At 40.3% G+C, this 24,366-nt stretch overlaps 1 protein-coding gene across 1 annotated transcript in view; it reads left to right on the top strand.

The window, feature by feature from the left end:
- uvrag (UV radiation resistance associated gene) overlaps window positions 1-24,366 on the top strand; it is an 88,912-nt gene that overhangs the window by 47,208 nt on the left and 17,338 nt on the right. Inside the window, exon 13 of the mRNA XM_029448434.1 lies at window positions 3,539-3,614. Coding sequence (XP_029304294.1) covers window positions 3,539-3,614 — 76 coding nt within the window. The remainder of the gene's footprint in view (window positions 1-3,538; window positions 3,615-24,366) is intronic.

Below are 24,366 nucleotides of genomic sequence, written 5' to 3'. Positions count from 1 at the left end.
AATAAGAAGAGAAAAACAAATAGTTACAAGCCAGTGGGAAAGCACAATTAGTGCCACAAACAGTACTTCTCCTGCCTGTGTGTCAATCTTTCTGCTCTGTGTCTGTTTATTCTGGACCCTCCATCCTGATGGACAGACAGGGAAGTGATTTTGGCCTGCATATTCCTCCAGGACTGTAATTTAGTTTAGCTTCAGTTTATGCTGCTGCCGCTGGCTGAGTGATTAAAAATGGCGTCCTGTCTCCTCGTACTCTGCGGTTCCTTATTTCTCTCCAAGACATTTCCCTCTTACAGATTTATTGTTGTAGCAGAAGTGATAGTAATGGCTATCTGTCCCCTTAGTCCAAACTGAGTTTGATAAAAACAATACAATTAATTCTTATGAGCTTTATGTTTATTTAATGTGACTTCATATTCTGACTTGTTGCATGCTTCATCTAAATCTTTTATGTATATGTTGAGCGTTTTCTTGGCAACGTCTCCTTCTTTAAAGGCGTTTTTATTCTCAGTGGGACAAATCTGGTCAGAGTAGATAATATATGAAATAAAAAAAATGTGCTGGCTAACTGAATCACGTACTGCTTTGTCGCCTCCTCCCTTCCCTCGGTCCTCGGTCCTCGCCACTGGTGTGTAATAATATATTTGACTTTACTGGACGTCCCCGGGAGGAATTCCTGGTGTTTGGTGAACCGGAGTCTCTCCAGTGTGATTTCAGACACAGTGGACAGCGGCCATTAATCACTTTGCTGTGACGTGTGTGTTCATGTGTTTGCGTGTGTGTGTTGGAAGTGGCTCTGTTTTCCTTCTTGTGAGTGTTCATCTGCAAACATATCCTATCTGTTCGTGGCAAAGTGATATTGGGAATGCCAACGGCGCAAGAGGATTGCCTGTTTTGTTGTTCTTTCTCTCTCTGTTAGTTATTTCCTAGTGCTGAGATATGACCTCTGGCATGTCGCTTTCTCCGTGGGGCCCTGCTTGCATGTCGGGGATATGGAGGGCCAAAAAGTGGCTGAATGTGTGGCCCTGAGGCTACGGCGTCTCACTCTTGACTTGCCAGGCTAGAAGCAACATCCTGTTAGAATTCATTCTAGGGCTAGAATGACCTCCATCTGTTTAGGGTTTACTTCTTTAACTTCCCAGAGTTGCAGTGTAATGTGTGAGTGAGGAGGTGTTTACAGTGAGCACAAGGTCAGAATGCTGTCTGAGATCTCCAGACAGGCTCAGATATGAGTAGGAGAAAACAAACAGATGAAATAATACAAAAAGTACTTGGGTTCATGTTGTCAAAGGCAAATGAATAAAATGAGCATCAAGATCTGAGTCAAATCTGGCCTTCAAAATGTCACAATCCCATCTGAATCAACACAGTTACCTGCAGGGTTACAGTGCTGCTGGCAGGATCTCAGTTCACAGTAGAGTCCAGTGAAGTGCCGGCTCTGAGGAAGTGTATATTCTGCTGTATTCTCACATTGCCTCAAGCGCCTATAGGTCATAGTCAGAGGGGTGAAGAGCCCCATATCTGATCTCACAGAGGATTAACCAAAGACCATGACCCAGTTCCAGAGGGGCACACACAGAGAGGAGGCATGCCGGATGCACATCCTCACCAGTGTGTACACACACACACACACACACACACACACACACACACACACACACACACACACACACACACACACGTGCAAAGCATTCAACACATGTCTGCACATACTGTACAGTACACACACATCTGCTGCTTCTGGCAGCGCTGTCATAAAATAGCAGAGGCACATGTCTTATTGAATTGGTTGCACATACATTGGCCGCTAAGCATATAGCTTTTTAAAAGTCTTATAGAGTCACATTTTGGCACAAAACTCCACTTGAAACAAGGATTAACTGATTTGTTCTGAAGGTCAAGGTCACTGTGAACCCACAAAACACATTTCTGACCACAAATAAAGAATTCTTATGCTGATTATCGACAATTTCACACAAATGTCTATTAGATAAAATGATGAGGTGATGACATTTGGGACAGACATGGGTGTGAGATGCGACTTGACTGGTTGGAGGAGGCATAGCCTACAACCACAAGACAGTAATGCTAGTTCTATTAATAACCATAATGTCTTTATGACATCAAAACCCGCTTTCTTACAAACTCCAGTAGCAAATGAAAACACTGTCGCATAAAAGACCGACAGCTCTAAGTGAGATGGTGCATGTTATTCTCATCTGTGGACGTTAGTGTAGTGGGCAGCCATCAAAGTGCTGCTTCAAACATAATGCTGTGCTGTTGTTTGGACGTGGGCCTCCATCACGTGGCATCAGACAATAACACAAGCTTGTATTAGTTAGTTTTTCGATGTAAAGGCTTATGTTTACAATAATATTTCCTCTGCTCATGGTTCCCTTTTGCGTTGGCCTTTTGGCTGCAACAACAGCTGTTTATGTGGATAACTTCATGGATGCTGCATCTGTGTGTGTGTGTGTATACTTATTATGGCAGTACCTGGCCTTGGTAACAACTCAAGTGTGTAGTTGGATTGTTGTGCTTACAAACACCAGATGTCCATTGCATGTGCAGAAAGGAGCAGTTCAAATCCTCTAACATGAAGAAATCTTCCCTCAAACTTCTTAACAGACACTAATTCAGTGTTTCAGTGAGAGGTTGAGAGTGGGATTAGGTTTAGGTTACTCTGAAGGTTAAGGTGAAGCATTTAGAGATTAGATGGGTCTAAGATATGAATGTAGATAACAAAGGTTGTGTGTGTGTCTGTCCAAACCTCAGTGTAGTTCATGGGGTTGTTTTCCCAAAGTACCTCCTCAGTGGCAGATCAGCAGACGTAAGCACATTATGACAGCAAGAGATGAGTCCAACCTTGAATCCCTGATAGCAAAGATACATTTCCCTCTCTACATGTCAGCATATTCCTCTCTCTAACTACCCTAACACCCTGGGATATCTTCCCCATCCTTCATGAGCACTCCCTGTGCAATGCTAACTAAGACCTCTGCACCGGTGGGACTTTCCCACCATGCTGAAAGTAAAAGTCTTTTTCCTTTCCTGCTCAGAGGCAGATGGACAGGCTGTTTGGACGCCTCCACTCTTGTTTGATATTTCAGTTTAACAAGGTACGGAGGAGTTGGACTGGGATCATAGACCCAGACCCAGCTTCATCAGCAATCTACAAGTGTTAGCGACTGTAAACGCTGCTGGCTACACAAACAGCCACTATTAATGATGTAAAGGCTTCATTGCCTATTGTAGAGCCAAAGAGAAACAGTTGTTGGAATCTCCCAAAGTAAAATTAATAAGCAACGGACCCTTTTAATCCCACCAGCCTTTATTGACATTTTCACACAGACCTATAATATGATATGCGGTATGGATGTAATGCTGTTTTAAGCTTGTCTGTGCTTATTTGGCATGCGTGTGTTTATTGAGAGTGTCTCAATGCCTTTGTTTCTGCACTCTGTTGGTAAGGGATCAAGTGGAATAAATCACCTGCTCTTTTGTGATGCCATGTTTGTTTTTTTTCTCCTGTCTTTAACAGATTCCCTTTGTACCCCAGAGGAGAGCGCTTTCATTTTGAATATGGTGTCTACTTACTCAACAAGAACATTGCCCAGGTATGAACAGACATATAGTGCACACACGTTATGTGTTGAAATGTATTAATTACACTATTATTCTATCGTAAGACTTCGATCCTGTTATCCTACAGTAGAGCTGTCAACAAATATTCTAAATTCTAAAAAACAGAACCTCTCGCGCACTGAATGCACCACATGTTGAGAGTCACACAACGTCAGGTTCATTCATTTGAAAATGAAATTTAATGTCAAGCTGAACGAGTAATAATTCGACAACAACCGTAATGATGGGAGAGAAGGTTTCTTTTTACAAAAAGGCTAAATATATTTTGTGCAGGGTTTACTGGAGTATACATTGCATTTGTTGGCCACACATGTTGTTGGGCCACACATTTTGTATGCTTGGGAGGATTTCTATGGCAGAGTAACAGACTAAAAATACTATTACAGTTCCCATGTTCATCGAAATGAAGGAACACTTATTGCAACATTAATGTGTATTTAGCCATGCTCGGCACATATACGGTCGGTCCGTCCATCTGTCCACCAGTTTGTAATATAAAAATATAAAACAACTTGTAAATATGGGGGGGGGATGGATTGCCATGAGATTTTATACAGATATTCATGTTCCACACAATAATATTGATGGTCCTCTGACTTGCCATCTAGCACCATCATCAGGTCAACATTTTATTTGTCTGGTACTTTTCAGTTTTTGACTAAATACCTTTGAAACTAATGACATTCCCATGAGCCTCAGCTGTTCTTTGTGTTTAGAGGTCATTAATCAATGGAAGAATGTTAGCATGCCAAGCTCAGATGTGAACAAGGTAAATATTATACCTGCTGTACATCAGCATGTTGTCATGTTAGCATGCTGACATTAGCATGTAGAGAGAGAGTCTGTAGCATCGCTTTAGCATGTTGTTAATAGGTTCATGGACAACGATGGAGCTCTATGGTACAAAGGAATAAGATGGATCAGGCTTTAGATACACAAGCAACACTTGTTGTAGAGTCAATTCATTGATGGTTTTGGCCTTTCAAAGGATTTGTTGACAAGAAGAAAACTATAAAATATCACCAACATGTCATAGACACATGAACACATGAAATGTGTCTGGCTGTGCAGTTAACCTTTGGGACACAAGTTGAATTAATGTTCTAAATTGGTTTCTCTTTCTCTCTCCATCTCTCATAAACACAAACACGTCACAGGAGGGTTGAACCCTTGACCCTATCCTTGCTTATTAAAGTACACCTAATGTGTTGACCTGGGTTACTCCCTTCATTCATCCCTCAGACATTTACCACTAGCGTATAACAATTTGCATTCCATTCCCTGTTTTCCTCCTCATCCGGGCGGGAATGAAGGGCCTCCACTGAATAAGACTAAGCAATTAGCGTTAGCAGGTGGCTGACTTCAACCCACTGCACTTTGGGAGGTTTTAGTTTTAATGCCAGACCACAAGCTGCTAGCCAATATCCAAATCTGCCATCTTCCCACCAGAGTCCAAGAATAAGAAAATAAGACAGACAAATAAACATGTTGGACAGCAAAGGAAAAAAATTGCCGTGTGAAACCACCAGAGAGAACGACAAAGCGGCGTGTTGTGTTTTGAAAGAAAATGTTATGAATTCAAAATAGAAGCCATTATTCAATGTACTGTATTGTACATTGTAAGCTAAGTGTAAGTTGTACAACGGCAAACTCTAATATTACATCAAGTCAAGTCAATTATAGTTATATAGCCCAATATATCACAAATCCAAAAATTGCCTCAAGTAGCTTTAGAATCTGTACAGCACCCTCTGTCCTGAGACCGTCGCTTCAGATTAGGAAAAATTCCCCAAATAAACATTTGACAGGAAGAAATCTCAGAAGAGCAACAGACGAGCGATCCCTCTTCTAGGGCGGACAGACAGGACATCGATGAAGATTGTACAAAATACACCAACATAGTAAAATGACAGCATGGACAACCAGGATGACAAAACAATCTAGATATTGTGAATTGTAAAAGTAGGATGTTTTGTTTCTAAACCTAAGTATGCAGACTGAACTGTATTTATGCACCAGAGATGAGACAGATTTGAATTTAACTGTGTAATCTTTTTCACATGTAGAAGATTTGGCATGCAGTCATCTCAATGCATATTGTCACCATTCAACGTACATAACCCCCACACATGATCCTTTCATCAAAGCCTTCAGAGATTTCAACCATCCGATGTAGCATTGCATGCTGACCCTTGCTGAAAGTTTAATTTGACCACAGATGGAAGACACATGGAAGTGGCTTGAGGAGAAATATTCTTTATCTGAATCTTTCAGCAATAACATTAACATAATATTTCTGGATTTGTGGTGTCAATGCAGTGATGGAGAGACATCTCTTTTGGTACTCAAGAATGGAACGTATTCTTATGAGCTTCAAAGGAATCTAGTGAGATCTAAAATGAGATCCAGACAGCAGAACATTTTTACCTTTTTCCATGAAACCAATACAGAAAGATTCAAACTTCAGGTTAACAGACCAGATGTAATCCTTCAGCTGTAACACATGTGAGGAGTGTGTGATAACTTTGACAGAACAATCTGTGGACTGATAGATTAATTAATGACAGCAAGACATCTGTGGCTTATTGTTGTCAAGCTCAGTGACTGAAAGGGTGACAGCAAACTAAATGTAACCCATGCACATAGAAATAAACACATTATTCATTATGCATTTGATGTAAGGTTGCAAAGAGGTCTTATTGTCACTAAAGCTAACACTTTAGGTAGAGCAGCAGTATTTTACAAGATGAGATTTTATTTATAGTCTCATGCATTCCATGTCTGATGGACTACGTCCACGTTTAGAATGAGTTATCTGGTTGACTCCAAAACAATATAACGGTGCCACATGAGCAGTCCAGCTCCATATGATAGTAATAATAGACCATTGTTTCAAAACTGAAGGAGCGGTAAAAATGTCACAGTCGATAAAATGGAACCCACTGCAAACAGAGATTCCCCATCCCTGTTTGGTTGCATATCACATTAAACTGTGTACTCCTGTGAGTCAGATCTTCGTGTCTAGGATCTCACATCACACATGTAAAGCTGGGAAAAGCAAGAAGCAACTGAACTCTTTAATGCTACATGTAATTTCTCTTTGTAAATCTAATTAGGATTCCTTAATCTTGTCATTCTCAACCACTTTGTAAATTAGTCTTTGTTTCACTCCTGCTCTGCGGTGGTTTTTGTTCATTTTACTTCCGTGTCTGTAATGGTTGTTAAGCCATGCGTGTTATGCAGCCATTGCACAGCTTGTTGGACGTCTGGCTCTGTGATACAAAGCAGAGGTCTGGTTTCACAGCAGACACGGCTGACTGGCTGATCGGCTGGTTTGCTGACAGACTAGAGCCTGGGTGGGAGACATTAGCTGTCTATCTCTTATTAAATTGCCCTGTGTGGATGTGTTTGAAAGTGATACAGGCACACTGGCAAAGGATCAGGGCCTCAGCAGGTCGACTCTGCTTTGATGTGGCAGAGGGAGACGTTTGCTTTTATTAGGCCTCATGTCATGCCTGTTTATATATAAACAGCCAACCCAGCCTTGCCCCCATGGGCAAGCATTATGGTGGCAAGGCTGGGTTGGCTGTTTGGAGCATCCTGGATGTGAGGTGGTAACACACTTCCATGTTGCCACCTCAGGTCTGTGTGTTTGACAAAGGAAAGTTCAGAAAGACTTTGTGGAGATCACCAACATTTTCACCAGCTTCCTATTTCTTGAGCAATCAGTAAATATTGCAAAATGTGCAACGCCTGAGTGACTGATGTTTATGTGTCGTGCTAACATGCATATTTTCTCTTTGCTCCCAGTTGAACTGATACCAGAATGTGAATTTAAGAGAATGTGATTTTCTCTCAAAGTTTTTAAATGAATGGCATCTGGCCGTGCTTTTCCTTGAAGTAGTTGGACACAGGTATGTAGCTGGGCCTGAAGTGCACATCCACAGGGACACGCATATGTTAAACCTGCCATTCCTCCATTCATAGAGACAAATTAGCTAAGTCAGTATGGCTGACTCCAAAGGAAATCCAGCAGCCTTTTGTCTGGAGGCATGCCATGTCTTGCATTTATTTACACTCTGTGTTGTCCACCAGGCTACGTTGTTGTGGAACCAGCATGTAGGGCTGATTAGATGACAACTGATGCTACACAAAATCTCTTTGAGAACTAATTGCTGCACCTAAAAACAGTCAGTAAGCTTGGTGTATCATATTTTGTAGGCCTCAGGCAGAGGAAAGGTAGTCTTGGGAATTAAAACACAGAAAATCTGTTGTGGCCCAACCAGGTCACCTCTAGGTTCACCGTTGTCTGGGTCTACTGGGGAAAGTCGCCTGCAGTCTCCCACCTTTCAAGTCTCTGAGCAATGTTACACCGTGACCTGCAGGCAGAGTGCCATTCTGGTGGTCTGAAGCATACGTCAGAGCGCCTGTTGCCATTAAGAGTGGCAACTGTGGCTCCATAAAACACGGCTATGACTCATTGGGGAGGCTACTGTGTTTAGTGGTTAGTGGAGGTGGCAGCATGCGGAACAGGAGCTGGTTGGCTGGAGGTATTCATTGTCTCTAACAAGAGTAACTTTTGCTTAAAAATTACAAATAATTATGAGCAAGCATTATGGTGGCAATTTATAAATATAATTAGTTGATATGGAGTGGTGTTTTGCAATTATTTTGTATATTTGTACATTAAGTATTGGCTTGTATTAGGGCAATGCATTCAGACAATGTAGATGAATAATATGAATTAATTTAATTATATCACAGCCTGTTGGGCACTATACACAGTTTAGTATGTAGTAAACAGGCAGCATCTTTGCATTCTATTTATGTTAAACTGTGTCAACGTCTCAAATGAATTGTTACTCACAATGTTGTGATTACATGGTGTGATCCACATGCACTAATCTCCTGGGTTGGATATAATACAACAAGAGAGATTATTTCTTTCCTCCACTGACACCCTGAAGTTTAAACATAAATCTGACTGATCTGTAACACATATGAGAAAATCCAATATATATATATATGATAGATATATATATATAGAGATGATAACACATATAAGAGATAGAGATGAGAATAATATAGAACACAGAGATAGAGAGATATAAGACACAAAAGAGATAGAATACACAGAGATAAGAAGATAACAATATATATAGAGATACACAATAGATATAGATAGATATATATATATATACAAACAGATATAATATATATATATACACACACATATATATAATATATAATACACACACACACAACACACACATATATATATATATACACACACATATATTATATATATATATATATATATATATATATATATATATATATATATGTGTGTATGTATATATATATATATATATATATATATATATATGTATGTATATATGTGTATGTATATATGTATATATATGTGTATATATGTGTATGTTACCATTACCATAAGAAGAGATACCATATAACCCTTAGCGGCCATTAGCTCATGTGATTGTGCTTTGATAAAAACCATATGACCAAAGCAAAGACATGCAAAAACAGAACATTACACAGCTCCCTTCCACCTCATAACTCCCTCCACCTCAGACTGAGTTGCCAAGACTCTTAAAATTTCCCAATGAAAACTATCTCCACCGATGACCTTATTTCCTTTCTTCTGTAATGTGAAGGTTGGAGATGGTACAGTATCCAACTGGGCTTTGTGATTATAGTTTACTCACTATAGTGAAACAATGGGCTGACCATATTTGCACATGAACTCAGTTTTTCCACAGTTGACATTCCTGTAAGCAGTTGTGTGTTTACTGTGTCGATCCACCAGCCTGTGAATCAGAACTGTCTGTGCACAGTAAGGGATTGTGTAATGGTCAGATGTTGGATATCAAAACATGGACTTCCATCTTCCTAGTGTGATAGAAGTACATTGTAATTGCACAGGATAGCAATGTCAATTTATTTTGTCTTATGTTTTGCATACTTTCCTTCAATTATATTACATTTCTACAGTATTATATTGAATGAGATGGGAGTCATAGCTATAATGTGTCAGACCCCATATCCTGAACCTACTTAAAGTGAGTAAGGGTCCTTCATGGGGAATTCATTAATTGAACTCATTGCTCCCAGCAGAAAGGTCCGGCTCTATCTGGTCATATCTGCAGTGTTTATTCACTCGTCCATTGCTTGAATTCCTTTGAATGAGAATTTAAATTTTTTAGACAGAACTATTCCAGGTTTGCCTCAGAAGGCTGTTGGTCTTCCTCTCCTTGTCCAACTGAGGCTTGTGGTTTGTGACTCACATATCAGTGCGTTCCACAAAACGTTCCAGAAATAAAACCAAAAAAAAAACAGACTTACATCTCCACTGTCCAAACAGACTCGTCAATGTTCAGAAATCATAATGCAGCCCACTGTACGCTGTTTGATTACCTGAACCCTGGACCACATTTCCCCAGGCTCCGCCACCATCTCTTACTCCCAGACAGAGCCTGGAAGTAATCAGGCCATTTCAATTGCCTGCTGCCACTCATTGTCTCCATTCTTCCATAACAGCCACATCCGTTTTCCATTTTACAGGGAGTGATATGATAAATCACATAATGGGCAGGACAGGCACCAGAAAATGTAGTGCCAAGTCAACGTAATATACGTCACGTTCCCCCTAACAGGAAGGAAGAAAGCAGGACTGAGGCACCAAGTGAAGTTCTCTTTTAGGCCAAGCCATACACGTGTATGTTACTGCTTTAGCCCACTGAAGAATAACCTGAACGTGTATGCTCGTGTCATTTCCCCACATGGCCACATGCTGTACAAATGTTGGATAATCACCCCCTTATATCTAATAGAGGATAAGTTATAAACCCCGAGTCTGACAATGTGTTTTAAATTTGAACACCATTAAGGTGCCACTTTTAACAAGATCTCTGTTGACGGTAAAAAGCACTTCATTAGTGTACTTTATCACATTTCAAGCAAGAAATGATGTCTGGCAGGTTTTATGTGGGCGGTGTGGCTTATACTGTGAGATTGTTAACAGCCTGACATGAGCAGAGACAGTAGGTTGATGGCTGTCGGCTCTCGCTCTACTGATTGATTCAAAGAGAGAAGAGGGAAGTCCCTGTTTTCATGATGCTAGATTTAAGATTTAATCTGAAGCCTCTGTTATCTCATTTGGATCGTACATAAAGAGTGTGTTCAAGATCTTCTCTATATGAAAAGTATCATGAGATAACTTCTGCTGTTATTTGGCACTATATAAATAATATATGACTTGACTTGCATGCATTGTACAGACACTATGTTTGCATTAAATGATGCAGATTATAGGTGAATTAACCTCAAACGTAGTAGTGTGCTCTTTGCATTTGCCCTTTAACTGCAGTATACTGTATGTATGTGTTTAACCTTGTTTTCATAATATGTGAATAGTAGCAATTATTACTGCAGCCATACCTGTGGCTATGAGTCACTGTTACATGTTTTGAAACATGAGTTGGGAGCAACCTGTGGTGTAATTGTCTTGGCCCAGGCCAAACAAGAGATGTGTGAGGAGAAGCTTGAGCAGCTCCATGCACTGAGGCAGGAAGACAGGCTTCTGTGAAATCACCTTGAGATTAGAACTGTTTTTCTGCTCTGAAGAAACCGCCTGTAGCAAAGAAAAAAAGAGCTCCAAGTGGTATGTATAGTCGTCCTGTGGTTCTCTGACTGAAACTCCTTGTTCTAGCTACCTATTAACCAAACCCAGGCCTTAATGTACACTTCTCTATGCCCATGGGTTTTCATAGCCTTTCTGTGTGGTCCCTGTTTTCCATCACAAACTTTTGTTGTTAGCTACAGCTCGCATCCAGTGCCACTCATTGGCCAGAGTGAGTTGTTGGTGGGACCCTTTTTACAACCAGAAGTAGGAGCACCATTTCTATAAATAGATATGTTCCGTATACTGCTGTATCAGGGAGGTTGTGGAAAGGCGGTAGTGTGTCTGAGGTGCTATGCTTGCAAAGCCTGTACCGCCCTGCAGGTACCGTGTTTGATAAGAGAGTGGAAGTAAGAGATGCTCCAGTCCTGACCGGTACAATACAGAGAGTGGTCTTTGTAGTCTGTCAGCTTGACGTCGGCCAGAAGTTGCGATTTATAAGCAGATCTCAGACCGCAGTTGTAAGTGTATGTCACCATTCTGTGGTTTTCAGTTCTGGGCGTGTGTGCGTAGCGAGGCCGTCAGTGTACTGCGATTATGCCTGAGCTCCAGGATTTTATGGGAATTCCTCTGGACAGCCACCTATGACTTTATGAAACACTTAAATTCGTCTAATTGAATTTCCACATTTTGTGGTTGGTAGTTCCAGGTTTGTCCATCGCCACAAGGAGGTACCAGAGGAGTTAGTTCCACTAAATATAAGGATAGAAGTAGATGTTAATCCTGTGTCTGTGTGTATATATGTATACATATATATGTGTGTGTGTTTGTGTGTGACTAAGAGAGCGCAAGAGTGATGGTGATAGAATGTCATATCTGCCAAAGATTCTTTGTTTTTGTTTGCGGTTATTTAAGCCTTGACCAATGTTTGGTGTCTCTAGGTAGTCAAGTCATGCCACAGTTATGTTATTTGCAGAGATTGATGAGGGCGAAGACGTCATAGGATAGAGAGCTACCAGTAGTGATACAATATATTATCTCATAACATCAGAATAAATAGTTTAAGCTCCAGAGACGATACATTAAGTGGCATGTTTAATTTGAGTTTATCGTCTTTTATAATTAATCAGTGACGTTATGATCATCATCCCAGAATATTTTCTTCCCACAGGTCAGACTGTGGGTTTAACTGGCAAAATGTTCTGAAGACCTGGGATTTGCTGTGATTCTGGGTGTTTGGAAAGTGTTGGCTGCTCTGCTCCATCATTTACTTAATAGTGCGTCTGCAGTTTCCAGCTGGTTTGAATTTGTAGCTGAGGCCTGTTTGTTTGGAGTCTGCTCTCCTGTTGTCTCACTATACAACTCTGCTTCAGCACCAAGGCCTCTCTGAAGTCCCGTCACTTACAGATAACTCTACTGTCTCAACTTCACTTCATGTTTCTGTGGTAATATCTAAAAATACTGGCTTAGGTTCAAAGGAAACTAACTGCTCAGTAGATAAAAGGGAAAAGAAAAACCAATAAGACTGTCCATTGCAAGTTAAGTAAATTATTTTGTCTTCACTGGAGGTTATATCTCTTCCATTGATCATAGTTATGTCATTGTGTGTTGAAATATCTGCAGTTTTAGATCATTCTGTTTTTCTCTTAGTGAAGTAGAGGGAAACTGGACCAAGGCACACAAACAAAAGAATTTTTGGCTGCCAAACTTTGCTCCTGGGGCCTCCACTAACTTGTCATAAGAATGGAGAGGGCAGAGACCAAGTATATTTTATGTCAGCAAGTTTAGAAAAACTTGTTTTTGTTGTTAATTCATCAAGCCCTGTGTGCTGTCATATGGGTGTTTGGGAGTAGAGGTATTCAATCATGAGCGCAGGCCTTGCTGCGGCTCAGTGACATTAAACAGCTCTTAGAATAAAACAATGCTGGCCTCATCTGGTCAGTATTTGAAAAAATATCAACCAACCTGGCTCTGTTTCTACTTCTACCCAGTGCGTTCCTGCTTCCATGTGGATTTCATTACAGCCCTTTGACTCTGGCCAATCGGCAGCTTTTCATCTGTATTAACACTACGGCTCTGGACAACAGAGACATTGAGTGGCACTCATAATGTAAGCGTTAGTCTCTTTCTCGTAATGTCAGTCGCTCCAACAACCCTCTCAATCAAAGTCTCACCTCATTAGTGTAGTGTCTTTCTATCACCCCTGATGTCAGCCTCCATTACTCTAGCAGGGCGAGAGGATATGGGTGGGGTGTCCTTGCTGTCATGTCATCATCTATGCTGCCATCCAGCCACAGCTTTCTGGCTTTTATTAATGAAGCGTCTGTGATGAGCCCAGGCCTGTTGTCCCAGAGGCCAAATAATCGTTTTACAGTTATTGGAGAAAGAGGGCTAAGTGGCTCATGAAAGCAGCTGTTAAATAAACACCAGCTCAAGTTAAAAAGAAGGAGGAGGGTTCTTTTTTTTCTTCTTCTGCTTTGAAAATAATTAGTGTAAGCTGTTTTCTGTGAATCCAAATAGCTTTTATTTCCAATATTTTAGCTGCATGAACAATGTTACTTTGTTTACGTGGTCTTGAAATGAGTAACAAAATGCAAAGCATTTCCTGATCTCTACAGTATGATGCCAAAACATACAAGATCTAATGGATATACATTTTCATACACACATTCAGTATCAACATTATCAAAAATAACTGCCAAAGGAATCTTTCCAATTGAGATGAGGTAGTGAATGAATCTTAAAGGAGTGTGAAGTCCAAGGCACTGCTGAAAGCTTAGTGCCAGTTACACATGACTGAGCTGATCATATATTTAGATTTGGTTTTATTGCATCTCAACCGTATTGTTTGTTGTTCTGCTCTGGATTGTTACTCACCCATTATGACTACAAGCAGGCATCTCTAAAGTCTTAGTGGGCAAACTATTGCCAAACCGGTTGTTGTCCCCATGGAAACGGACCCTTTTTGAAAGTTAAAACATGTCACAGCCAAGTTAAGTTGTTGGCTTGTGCTTTTCCGAGCGATTAGGATGCTGTCCACAGAAATGGATCCCTGCCTTAGCTCAGTATGTATCCAACTACAAATATGTCAGCTCATGTTTTTGGCTTCTATATGTTTGGAGCCTTCGCCTCACAATCGTTACAACGGTCAGAGTGAAGCACAAAGTTATTCTCGAGAGGAGGCGAGAACCAAGCAGCCAGAGAAGTTCACCTGTCAGCAGCTATGTCATATTTCATCTCCTCCATCCCTGTTGACAAGGCTTTCTCCACCTGACATCCTCAGCCAGTCTGCAGACCACAGAGTTATGATCAATAAATCCAACCAACGAGAGGTGCTGTGTGAACAGTTTTTTGTAGACCGGTTATGTATCATTTCACCTGACTTTCAGTTTTATTTTGTAACATTTCCTTACTGTGTAATTAGTGTTACTGTGGATCCTTAAAACGTTTTTAAAAGAATGACCATAATTGGTATTAAAATGTCTTCAAAAGTCTTAAAAATGCTAAGACATGGGAAGTAGGATTTCTGAACCCTTGTTTAAATACTTAGATAATTGGTAACATCTCCATTTACCAAATGCTCCCCACATTAACGTCAGGATCCAGATAGCGGAAAAAGTGCACATAAAATTGGTCTTAAATGTAATTCCGTGTGGTAATAAAGAAGTCTTAAAAAGTCTTAAATCTAACTTGCTTGAAGCTGCAGGAACCCTGATCTAATAGATTGTATCAGTCTTACATGCTACTGATGAGATGACAGATGATATGCTGTACTACAGCTGCTTTCCCTAAAGCTGCAAGTGTTTGCGTTATATGAATTATCTGTTATTTTACTTTAACCTCCAATTCAATTCAGCAGTGGCCTTTTTCCAGCTCATTAGAGAGTTAGAAACCACACATTCAACCTCACACTTTTTCCCTTTTCTGAATTAATGGAACAATCCACATAGTTGGCTACCAAAAGTGTGGGGGGAGAAAAACATGACCACACAATAGCCATTTGTTCCTTGTCTCTTTCTGCCTCTCTCTTAAAGTTCTGATCGTATTTGGTTCCTTGAGAATTAGGTTAATTTTAATCAAGCCATTTTATTTATTTATTTATTTATTATGAAAACCTGCAGCTGTTTTTTTTTCGAGTTGGAAGCATTATTAGTACACATAATGTGCATCTGTATTAGAAGAAATCTAGATTATGGGTTGTTGTAATTTGACTGTAGAGGGAATTAGTGCAAATTTTAATGAACGGTAATTTTATGCATTATGTTTATAACATTTAAATGTGTTACAGTATATTTTGTGTCTGCCTGTAGCACATGGAGGCCGGCTGCAGCTGGAGAGGAAGTGTAGCAAAATAATCTAATCATTGTATCATAGGCAAACAAATTAAGAGCTATGAGCTGTTATTATTAAGCATCCAGTTGAACTCTGGACAGCACTCAGTCTGAGGACATTGTGATCTTGTATCCGCCAGTCTTATCGCAGATTACACCTCTTTATCTGATTTAAAACAACGGTGCAAACGCTCCACACGGGGGTTTTGCTTTGTAGGTAAGATCAAATATTGTATACAGTAAATTGTCCCTGATTCTAATCAGCCATTCATTATGACGAAAGATTTCTTTATTGGACTAAGGCTGCTTCAATTCCAAACTCTGCAGCCCTTTGGCAGTGCAAAGAAACGTTTTAACTTCCTTAACACTATGCAGGGTCACAGTTTAACAAACCCAGATGAGCAAAGAATGCTTCAGGCTCTCCAAAGTAAACCGGACACGGCCTATACTCCTCCCATAGCGTGGCAGGTTTCAATCGAATCCATGGAGCCAATAAAAGAGGAAGGCAGGGGTTCTCCTTTTGTTTTGTTTATTGTTACAAAATGATGCTGCTTATTAATTTGTATCCTCTACTCAAAAAGATTTTCATTGCTCCTATATTTGCTGAACATACACACTTAACTTTACTGCACAATTTGTTTGCAGTCAAATGTGTGACGATGACTCGAGATTCAACACTATTAATACTTGTGTCATTAATATTATTTACTATTTGCTCAACTATCTTACAGTGAAATATAACTTTTCCGCATCACAATCCCTGTTGTCGTTTGCACTATTTTGTCTGCAGTGGGACTAAAATCCATGTGAATTTGTTCTTACCTTTTATACCTTATTACACTTTGTCTGCCTAATGTTCCCATGTAAGAGTTCTTACTGAAGCATAATGTGGACTCTTTGAAAGCTGACCACTGTCTCATATATGTTCTACCAGAGCTCAGGCATAGCTTATCTGTCAGCTTACAACTAAGATGCTGCTAATACTTAATATGTCCTTAAACGTATCCTGATGGCTCTGTCTGGCTCCCACACAAACACGCATGTACACAGATACACACACAAACAAAACAATCTTACAAATATGCAGTGTCCTTTGTACTGTCAATAAACATACATACATTGCATGTGATACACATAGCTACATCTTTCATGTGGATGCATACAAGATCTCTAGTTTTCCAATTTATACTTTTATCCTCACCAACCCAAATTCCTCCACAAAGCAGTTTGATGCTGCATATTTGATCCTGGTGGAATAGTAGCAGGATCTCAAAATCCCTTTGAACTCTGTGAAATATTGGAAGTCTGAGCTTTAATCCTGGGCTCTCTGGTTACTGTTTTGATAGGGCATGTAGTTAGCCAGTCATGTGGACTGTAGGCCAGACATGGTCGTTTCACTGTCATCAAGGTTGTATTCATACTTGACAAATTGTTTTCATGAAGTAAGCTGAAAGAGGGTTAGAATGCTATTTGCCAGATGCAAAAGTTTGCTATTTTTACGTAGTGAGGAATAGTGAGAAACAAGCATACTGAATCCCAGATCAGTTATTATTCATTCTTCATTTCTTGTTATGGCTCACTCACACTTTTGACTTGTTAAAATAACTGCAGACATTCGGATAAGTAGCTCTCGTCAACCATCACTTTGAAAGCAATACATTTCTAAGTTAGTAACTGAGATGGATGAAGAGAAATGTACACAGTTCTCCAGCCCCGGCTCTCTCTGTGACCTCCAGTCCAGTGGTAATACTAATAGAAAATCTTAGTTGTAAAGTCATCCACAAAATGAAGAGGAAACGAAGAGAAAATAATATGCCCATTCACAAGCAGTGCAAGGGAGAGGAATTGTGGGCAGCACGAAGCCAGGATAGGCACCTGCCCACAAACCATATATTCATCCTCCTCTCTGGTCTACTATTTTCCTAGGGGCCTTGTGGAAACACAACACGCATATAAAAAAAGATTTCCCTTGTAAAATACCACAACACTTTTTATTCCAAATAATAAAATGTGTGTGATCAGACCGGATAAATTGAAATAATGTTTGAATGACTATATTTGTCAGCTTTATTTAAAAGGCGCACAACAACCAGGGCAACGTTTGTTGTGTTTCCTCCATGAATGTATCTTTCCATGCTTAGTAGAAGACATTAGACCTGTGCTGACTCTGGCTATCCTCCATGTCCCTCCAGCCATCACAGATCGTGTGCCCTTCACTGTTTGTCGCCATTCAGACCACAAACATTTGTGGCATCCCCCAAGAACAACCTCCGTATGCTTTGAATTTGAATCTTCAAAGCAGGGAATTAGCATATTCTCGTAGGTGTGCTTCAACCTGGCTCCAGGAGTCCTTGTGAGAGCTGCCATGGAGGATTGATGATGGTCCTGCATGCCAATAGTGCTAACAGGAAGTTGACCTCAGTGTTGTGACTTCACAAACAGGGTCAGCCTCAGTGGGTTACTTTACAGCAATAGCTCGGCTCCAGTGTTGCTGTGATGAGGGACGTCAGCCCTGAGGACCAGAGCCCCTCTCAGGGATGGAGGCTCGTCCAATAGGTGTCACTGTAGCACACAACACTCATTGGCCTCCTCTGCTGACCAAGCCATTCACAGACTAAATAACCACATCATGAAGGGATCTTATTAAGACTGTAGGCATTGCAGTACCCACCTCCCACCCTCCCTGCAGTGATTGGGGTCAGAGGAGACTCACATTGGTCTCTTGTCACCGGTGGTCTCCCTAACTGAATTTCCTATTCATCGCACACAGCCTTTCCCGTAATTATGTAAATCTGTTGACTGAATTTGCCGGCAATGCGATACTCCACAAAGTGTAACAACAAGTAATGTGACGGAAGACTCTGGTTTGAATTAGGGCTGCATTTGAAACGGACTCAGGCACAGTGAGTACACCACACCTGTATTACATTACCACAGTGTGGAGGGGAGAGCAGAGAGAGTTAAAGGATGTTAAATGAAGTGGAAGAACTCCGAGTATGCAATATTAAAAACTGTTTTATTACACGCTTGTTTGAGATGGCAACAGAGACGGGAAGTACAAAGAATATTACATTTCAGCTGTTACGGAAGTGTTTAAACATAGTATGAACTACGCAGTCAGGCAGTTCCCATGTACGTGAGACTTTGGTCCTTAAACATCTTACAGCGATAAGGCTGCTGCTTAAGTCAATAACTTAGTCAAACACCATAATCTTAAACATACTGCTCCACTATCTGCTATCTAATCGTCGAGAGGTGTGGATGTGTTTATGAGTGAAAGGCTTTAGGCCCGGCACATGAGATGACTCTCAAAAGCAATTAATTTAAAAGTTGCAATGAGTACAATTGTCCCGGCCTGTAGCACAAACTCATCTCAGAGGTTGGAGCAGGGTAGCTGCTTAGCAATGTCATCAAATGTCATGCTTGTAGAGCTTCCTTTCCAACGTTGAGCAACAACCAAATGACACCTTTTCACTTTGTACCTCTGCTCTAATTATCTTGCTCACATGCCTGTGCAAGATAATTGTGAATATTAGATTTGATGTGCTGTATATCAGCTAAAGGCCTCTATTAGCTGAGCTACAGACCTTTAGATGATAGAGGCTCATAAAAGCCCAACATTAAATAAATACATGTCAACACATGACTCTCATTCAACACAGAAACAGTTGCTGCAGCTACATTCCACGTGTTCTTACTGTTGCTCTTACAAACCGGGCTGCTCAGCAGAAGAATGGACTTTGATTGTTACCACCTGACGGTGTTTTTTTTATCTGTTTTCCAACAACCACTTAAAACTAATATCTAAAAATAGACCCTAGACCTTCACCAGATTCACCACAAGAAGGGTTAGGGACCCAAACAATGTGTCACTAATACTTTGCATTGCAACCACTTAAAAACAGTGTGCAGGAATTCTCTCTTCCCTTAACTGTGGACTGCTGACATCAGTTCTTCTGCTTTTGTATCGCTTGTGTTGACACCTTTCTATTGACAGGACATTTAATATTGAAACAAAATCTGATAATGACGGGAAAAAATCGATCTGACTTCTGTCTAATCAGTGCAAAGCACACATCGTTCTGGCAAAGGAAGTCTTGTGTCACTGGTGGGATCCACAGCTTCAGCTCTAATCTTTTTGTACTTCATTTTAAATGAATTTATCTTAAAATCCCTGGAGCTGGAGTTCCTATACAGTTTTTTGTGTTGGAGGTTTACTTCGTCTGCACATTTTAATGAAAATAAACTCCACTCAGAAGAAGTAATAATGTGATACTTTGTTAATCCTTCTTTTCTCTTTCTGGTTGCCCTTTGGAACATTTGAAGCCTGGCCTTATGGATTAACAATGATTTCTCCTTCCATTAGGCCAATGTCAAGTGGAAACATTAAGAAATGAAATAATAATTGTAATCTTAACTCAAACATTAGCATGGAAAATAAAGAAATACCTTTTGCAAGACATGTACGAGCAAGCGGGGATGCTTCACACTATGAATATGTGGGAAGATATTTCCTGTGGTAAGCAAACACCAGTGGTGTTTATGAATCCAGATTCCCAGTTTGGCTTACAGACTGGATGATGATGACCGTGGCACGTATTCAAGGCCAGGAAGCTGCTCTGAGTTTAAGGGAAGTGAATTTCTGTTGTGAATGAATTATATGACTCGAGCCAGACTCAAACAACGTTTCTGCCCTGCTCTGTATATTTATTGAGACACATGAAAGGCTGCAGTGATTAATCAAGTTGGATTTCATATTCAACACCGTACCACATGATTGTTGAGGTTTTGAGCCTCCATTGCACCATGTGAGGTTTTATCTGCCATTGTCCGATACAAAGCTGCAAATGTAAAATTTTAAAGCGGCAGGTCAGCAAATAACAACAGAGGAGAGCTATAAGTACACATCAAATGACCGTAAGGAGCAATAAGAATGAACGTATTATTCTCGTCCTCCATCTTTACAATCATTCTTTCCATTAATGTCGCAGCTTCCATCTGCAGCCGCTTTGTCTCGGCCATGTTGTATGCATCCCGGTCAACATTTCACTGTAAATTATTAGGTGAATGAGTGAAGGCTGTACAGAGCGAGTTTCATTATGTGCCCACAATAAGCCACATGGGCGGAATCATTGGCGCACCGCACTGTAGCCAACATAATCAACCATTTCAAATCCACCAGTGAGCTAGAAAGAGCTTCTCAGAGGGGGGATCCTGTGTAATGTAAATCATATGATGCTGTAAAAAAAGGCTAAATACATATGACGATAAGAATGATAAGTACAATCTTGCACCATATTTCACTATACCTTCATATAGAACAACTATAGACAAAATAAGTGGTCCTGGGTGTATTTTCTAACCTAACATTATCACCCATCTGCCAAGGTAAATGTTTCAGTATGTATGTGAGTTTTCAACCTACGTGTTAAGAATTAATGTTTTTACAATTAGCTCCTGGCATGTCTGTTACAGCTGCCAGAAGTAAGACATGGACCAAACTGATGGCGGCATTTCCTCCCACTGTTTTGTTCCAAAAGAAGGCGACTTCTTGGGGAGACAGAACTTCTTAATGATACTTTCTCAAAGTCATGACTCAAAGCTAGTTTTATTACTTATCTCTAAGGGCCTACTGAATGGTTTGCAATGTAAGGTTGATTTCATGTATGTATCCTAACATTAGCAATACCACAGAATATGTGGCAGAATAGTTGCACAGGTTACTTAGAATGGCACATTTAAAAATGTATTCAGAAATCATGTGGCCTGTTTGAATGTAGAACCGTTTAGATTTTTTGTTTTGTTTAGTGCTCATAGCTACAAACACGGCAAGGTTCAGCTGCAAGGTAATCAATCAAAAATGATTCATTGTTTTATTTCCCATATTAAAAGTAATGGTCAAGCATAGCTGTTATATTGTATGTTTTGGGTGAAAATAAATATACAGTACAACACAAAAAACTTGTGAGGTCTGGCTTTGCAGCTTGGCCACAAAAGATAACGGCAGTGCTGTAATTCTTTTGGACAAGTCAAACTGTTTATTGAAATGTCAAAACAATAGATCGGACAGAAAATCTCTGCATCTGTAAATACAGTTTTCTAATGTACATTCTGACTAACCATATCAGCCCACTGAGGTACATGAGTTGTTTATTTCCTCAAAGCTGGACTCAGTCTTCGAAAAATTGGCAACAGTTGGCAAACAGAAAAAGATCTTAAGCTTATGTGTGGCTGTAAACAAAAAGTTTAAGCAACTACAAGGAACTTTCATTTAGCGTTTATGTTGGCGCCCCTATGGACAAAGGTGGTAGTGTTTTTTTCTGGAATGATGACTGCATTTCCCATGATCAACACCGCCTCTTGTCGTGAAGATCTAGATCTGTCCAGCACGTGCATTTGTTTTGGAAGCAAGGGAAAGAAGAATACAGTTTCTTTTTAAGAATTTTTTTTTTTTTTAAACCTAGAAAGAAGGCCAATTTAAGGTCTGTTTGGAATGCTTTCAAATCCAGCTCTTCTCTTCATCTGTTGAAGGACTAAACAAAGTTGACTCTTTTTTTGTTCTTTGGTCAATTATTCTCTTTTTCTCTTTGCTGATCCGCTGGTCACAGCTATAACCACAAAATATAACATCCATCATCTACCGCTTATCCGGGGTCGGGTCGTGGGGGCAGCAGCAGCTCCAGTAGGGAACTCCAAACTTCCCTTTTTAGAAGAACAAAATATACGTACTCTGTACTTCTCTTGTGAAAATGTTAACGTTGGCTCTTCCGGCCTGTGTGCTGTAAATAGTTTTGTCTGGTCTTGAGGGGAATCAGACCCGGTGACGGGCATTAACCATTACTTCATAGAAATATTTAATCTGCTTGCTCCATGGTCTTGTTTGCTTATGAAGGTCATACAGAGGCAACAGTATTGAGACTGTTTCATAACCAGTTAAAAAGTCCTTGTAGTAGCTTTAAGATAGTTGGATCGACAGGAACATGCAGTACACAAATGAATAACCACTATAACGAGTAAAACTTCACCTGCTGCCATCATGGAAGTTGGAGTTTACAGTCTAGTGTGAAGGAATCATTTACTGGCAATTGGCCGGACTTAATGGCTCCTTGAGCGTAATCATGGAAAAAACATGAACTATGTGTGGGGTGTGTGGTTTTAATGCGCCAGCCAAAAGGCTCCAAAGGACACCATAGATGTCCAAAAATTGCTCTCACAAGCCAAGAAATGGTTGGTTAATGACCATTTTATTGCATGTCTCACTTGAAGGAATGGTCCATATACTTTTTATACTCACTTTTTGTACGTCGCTTTGGACAAAAGCGTCACCTAAATGAACTGGAATAATGTAATGTAATATACATTACCACCCGTATCCGTCCAAATGGAGTGAATGCAACATTAGCTAAAAGTATTTTATATTAGAATCTAACACAGTTTTCACCATTTCATTGGTGTCATTAGCATTAAATGTCTCTGTCGAACAGTGAGCTGTTTTGTTTTAACTGTTTTGTTTCACAAACAAGTTAGTTGATTGTGCAGACTGAGCACTTTGTTTGGCTTACAAGTCACTGAAACACAATGAGCTTTAGCTTGATAATTAACAGCACAGCATGGAGACTGTATATTATTTCCTGACAGGATCAGTAGAAATGACGGGAGAAGGAACAGGAACTGTTCTATTACACTGAATGTTAATACTTTGTTACAGGATATTTTATTGTGCCATGGTATCATTCAGCTCTTAAAATATTATTTGTTTTACAGCTTGTTTTGTTTTTTCACCGGTATGTTAGCTGTTCATGAATCAATCATCTTAACCAGAAGAGGCACAGCCCTGAAATATTGTCAGTGGCAGGTTATCTCCCACAGCCCCAGTACAGCTCTACTAATGTCTGTGTCAACCTCACGGTCTCTGCTCAAGTATCCAGCCCAAAGTTTGACCAGAGGAATGGTGGAGGGAGGAACACCTGGTTAGCCCCTCTATAACAAGCTGTCATAGGACCTAATGAGCTCCCTGATTATCTTCCCCAGGGAGTATGTAAAACCTATGTACGCTGTAAAATAACCATTTCTATTTTTACCCCCATGGACAAAAACCTGCTGATTATAAATCACTAGGTAATTGTTCATGATGCAGGTCAGACATGCACAGGATACTCCAGGGTTTGATTTGTATATTTTAACCTCTTGACACATGAAGCACGACGCTTTTGATGAAAATATCCTGTGTCTCAGATTTCGTACACTGCCCATCTCCAGTGGCGATGGAAGACCGCTTGTCAGACGATGCCAATAACATGCACCAGTTGAACTGTAGGGATGTCTGCGCTTATGAGAGGCTCCTACAGTGATCTCATGGCATAAAATGCGGGGAGGTGTGCTTTGTTACCTGTTCCGCCCTCCTACACCACATCATCAGCAATCAACCTCAAAATTCTCTGCAGCCCGCCCACATTTGTGGCCTGATGTGAGGGTGATTAGTACTGACAAACCCAGGGAAACTGTAATACGTGGCATAAGCCAGGCTGTATTTGTTTAGCCTCTGTACAGAGCTCAGGGCAAACAAGCAGGTTTTGCCAAATGATGGGTGGCATGTACTGTAAACTGACTGGTTCCCGCCGGCTCTAGTCAGTTTGAGTGTGTTTGTGTGTGGTCATGGCTCCAGTGGATTGGCAGGCTGGGACTGTATACACTGCTGCATTATTTATCCTGTTACTTTGTTATTTGAGATGGACGAGGATGAGTCTCCAAATT

This window comes from Cottoperca gobio, chromosome 14 (assembly GCF_900634415.1).
Source record: "Cottoperca gobio chromosome 14, fCotGob3.1, whole genome shotgun sequence".
In the NCBI taxonomy this organism is placed as follows: domain Eukaryota; kingdom Metazoa; phylum Chordata; class Actinopteri; order Perciformes; family Bovichtidae; genus Cottoperca; species Cottoperca gobio.
This window is presented reverse-complemented; position numbering and strand designations above follow the sequence as displayed.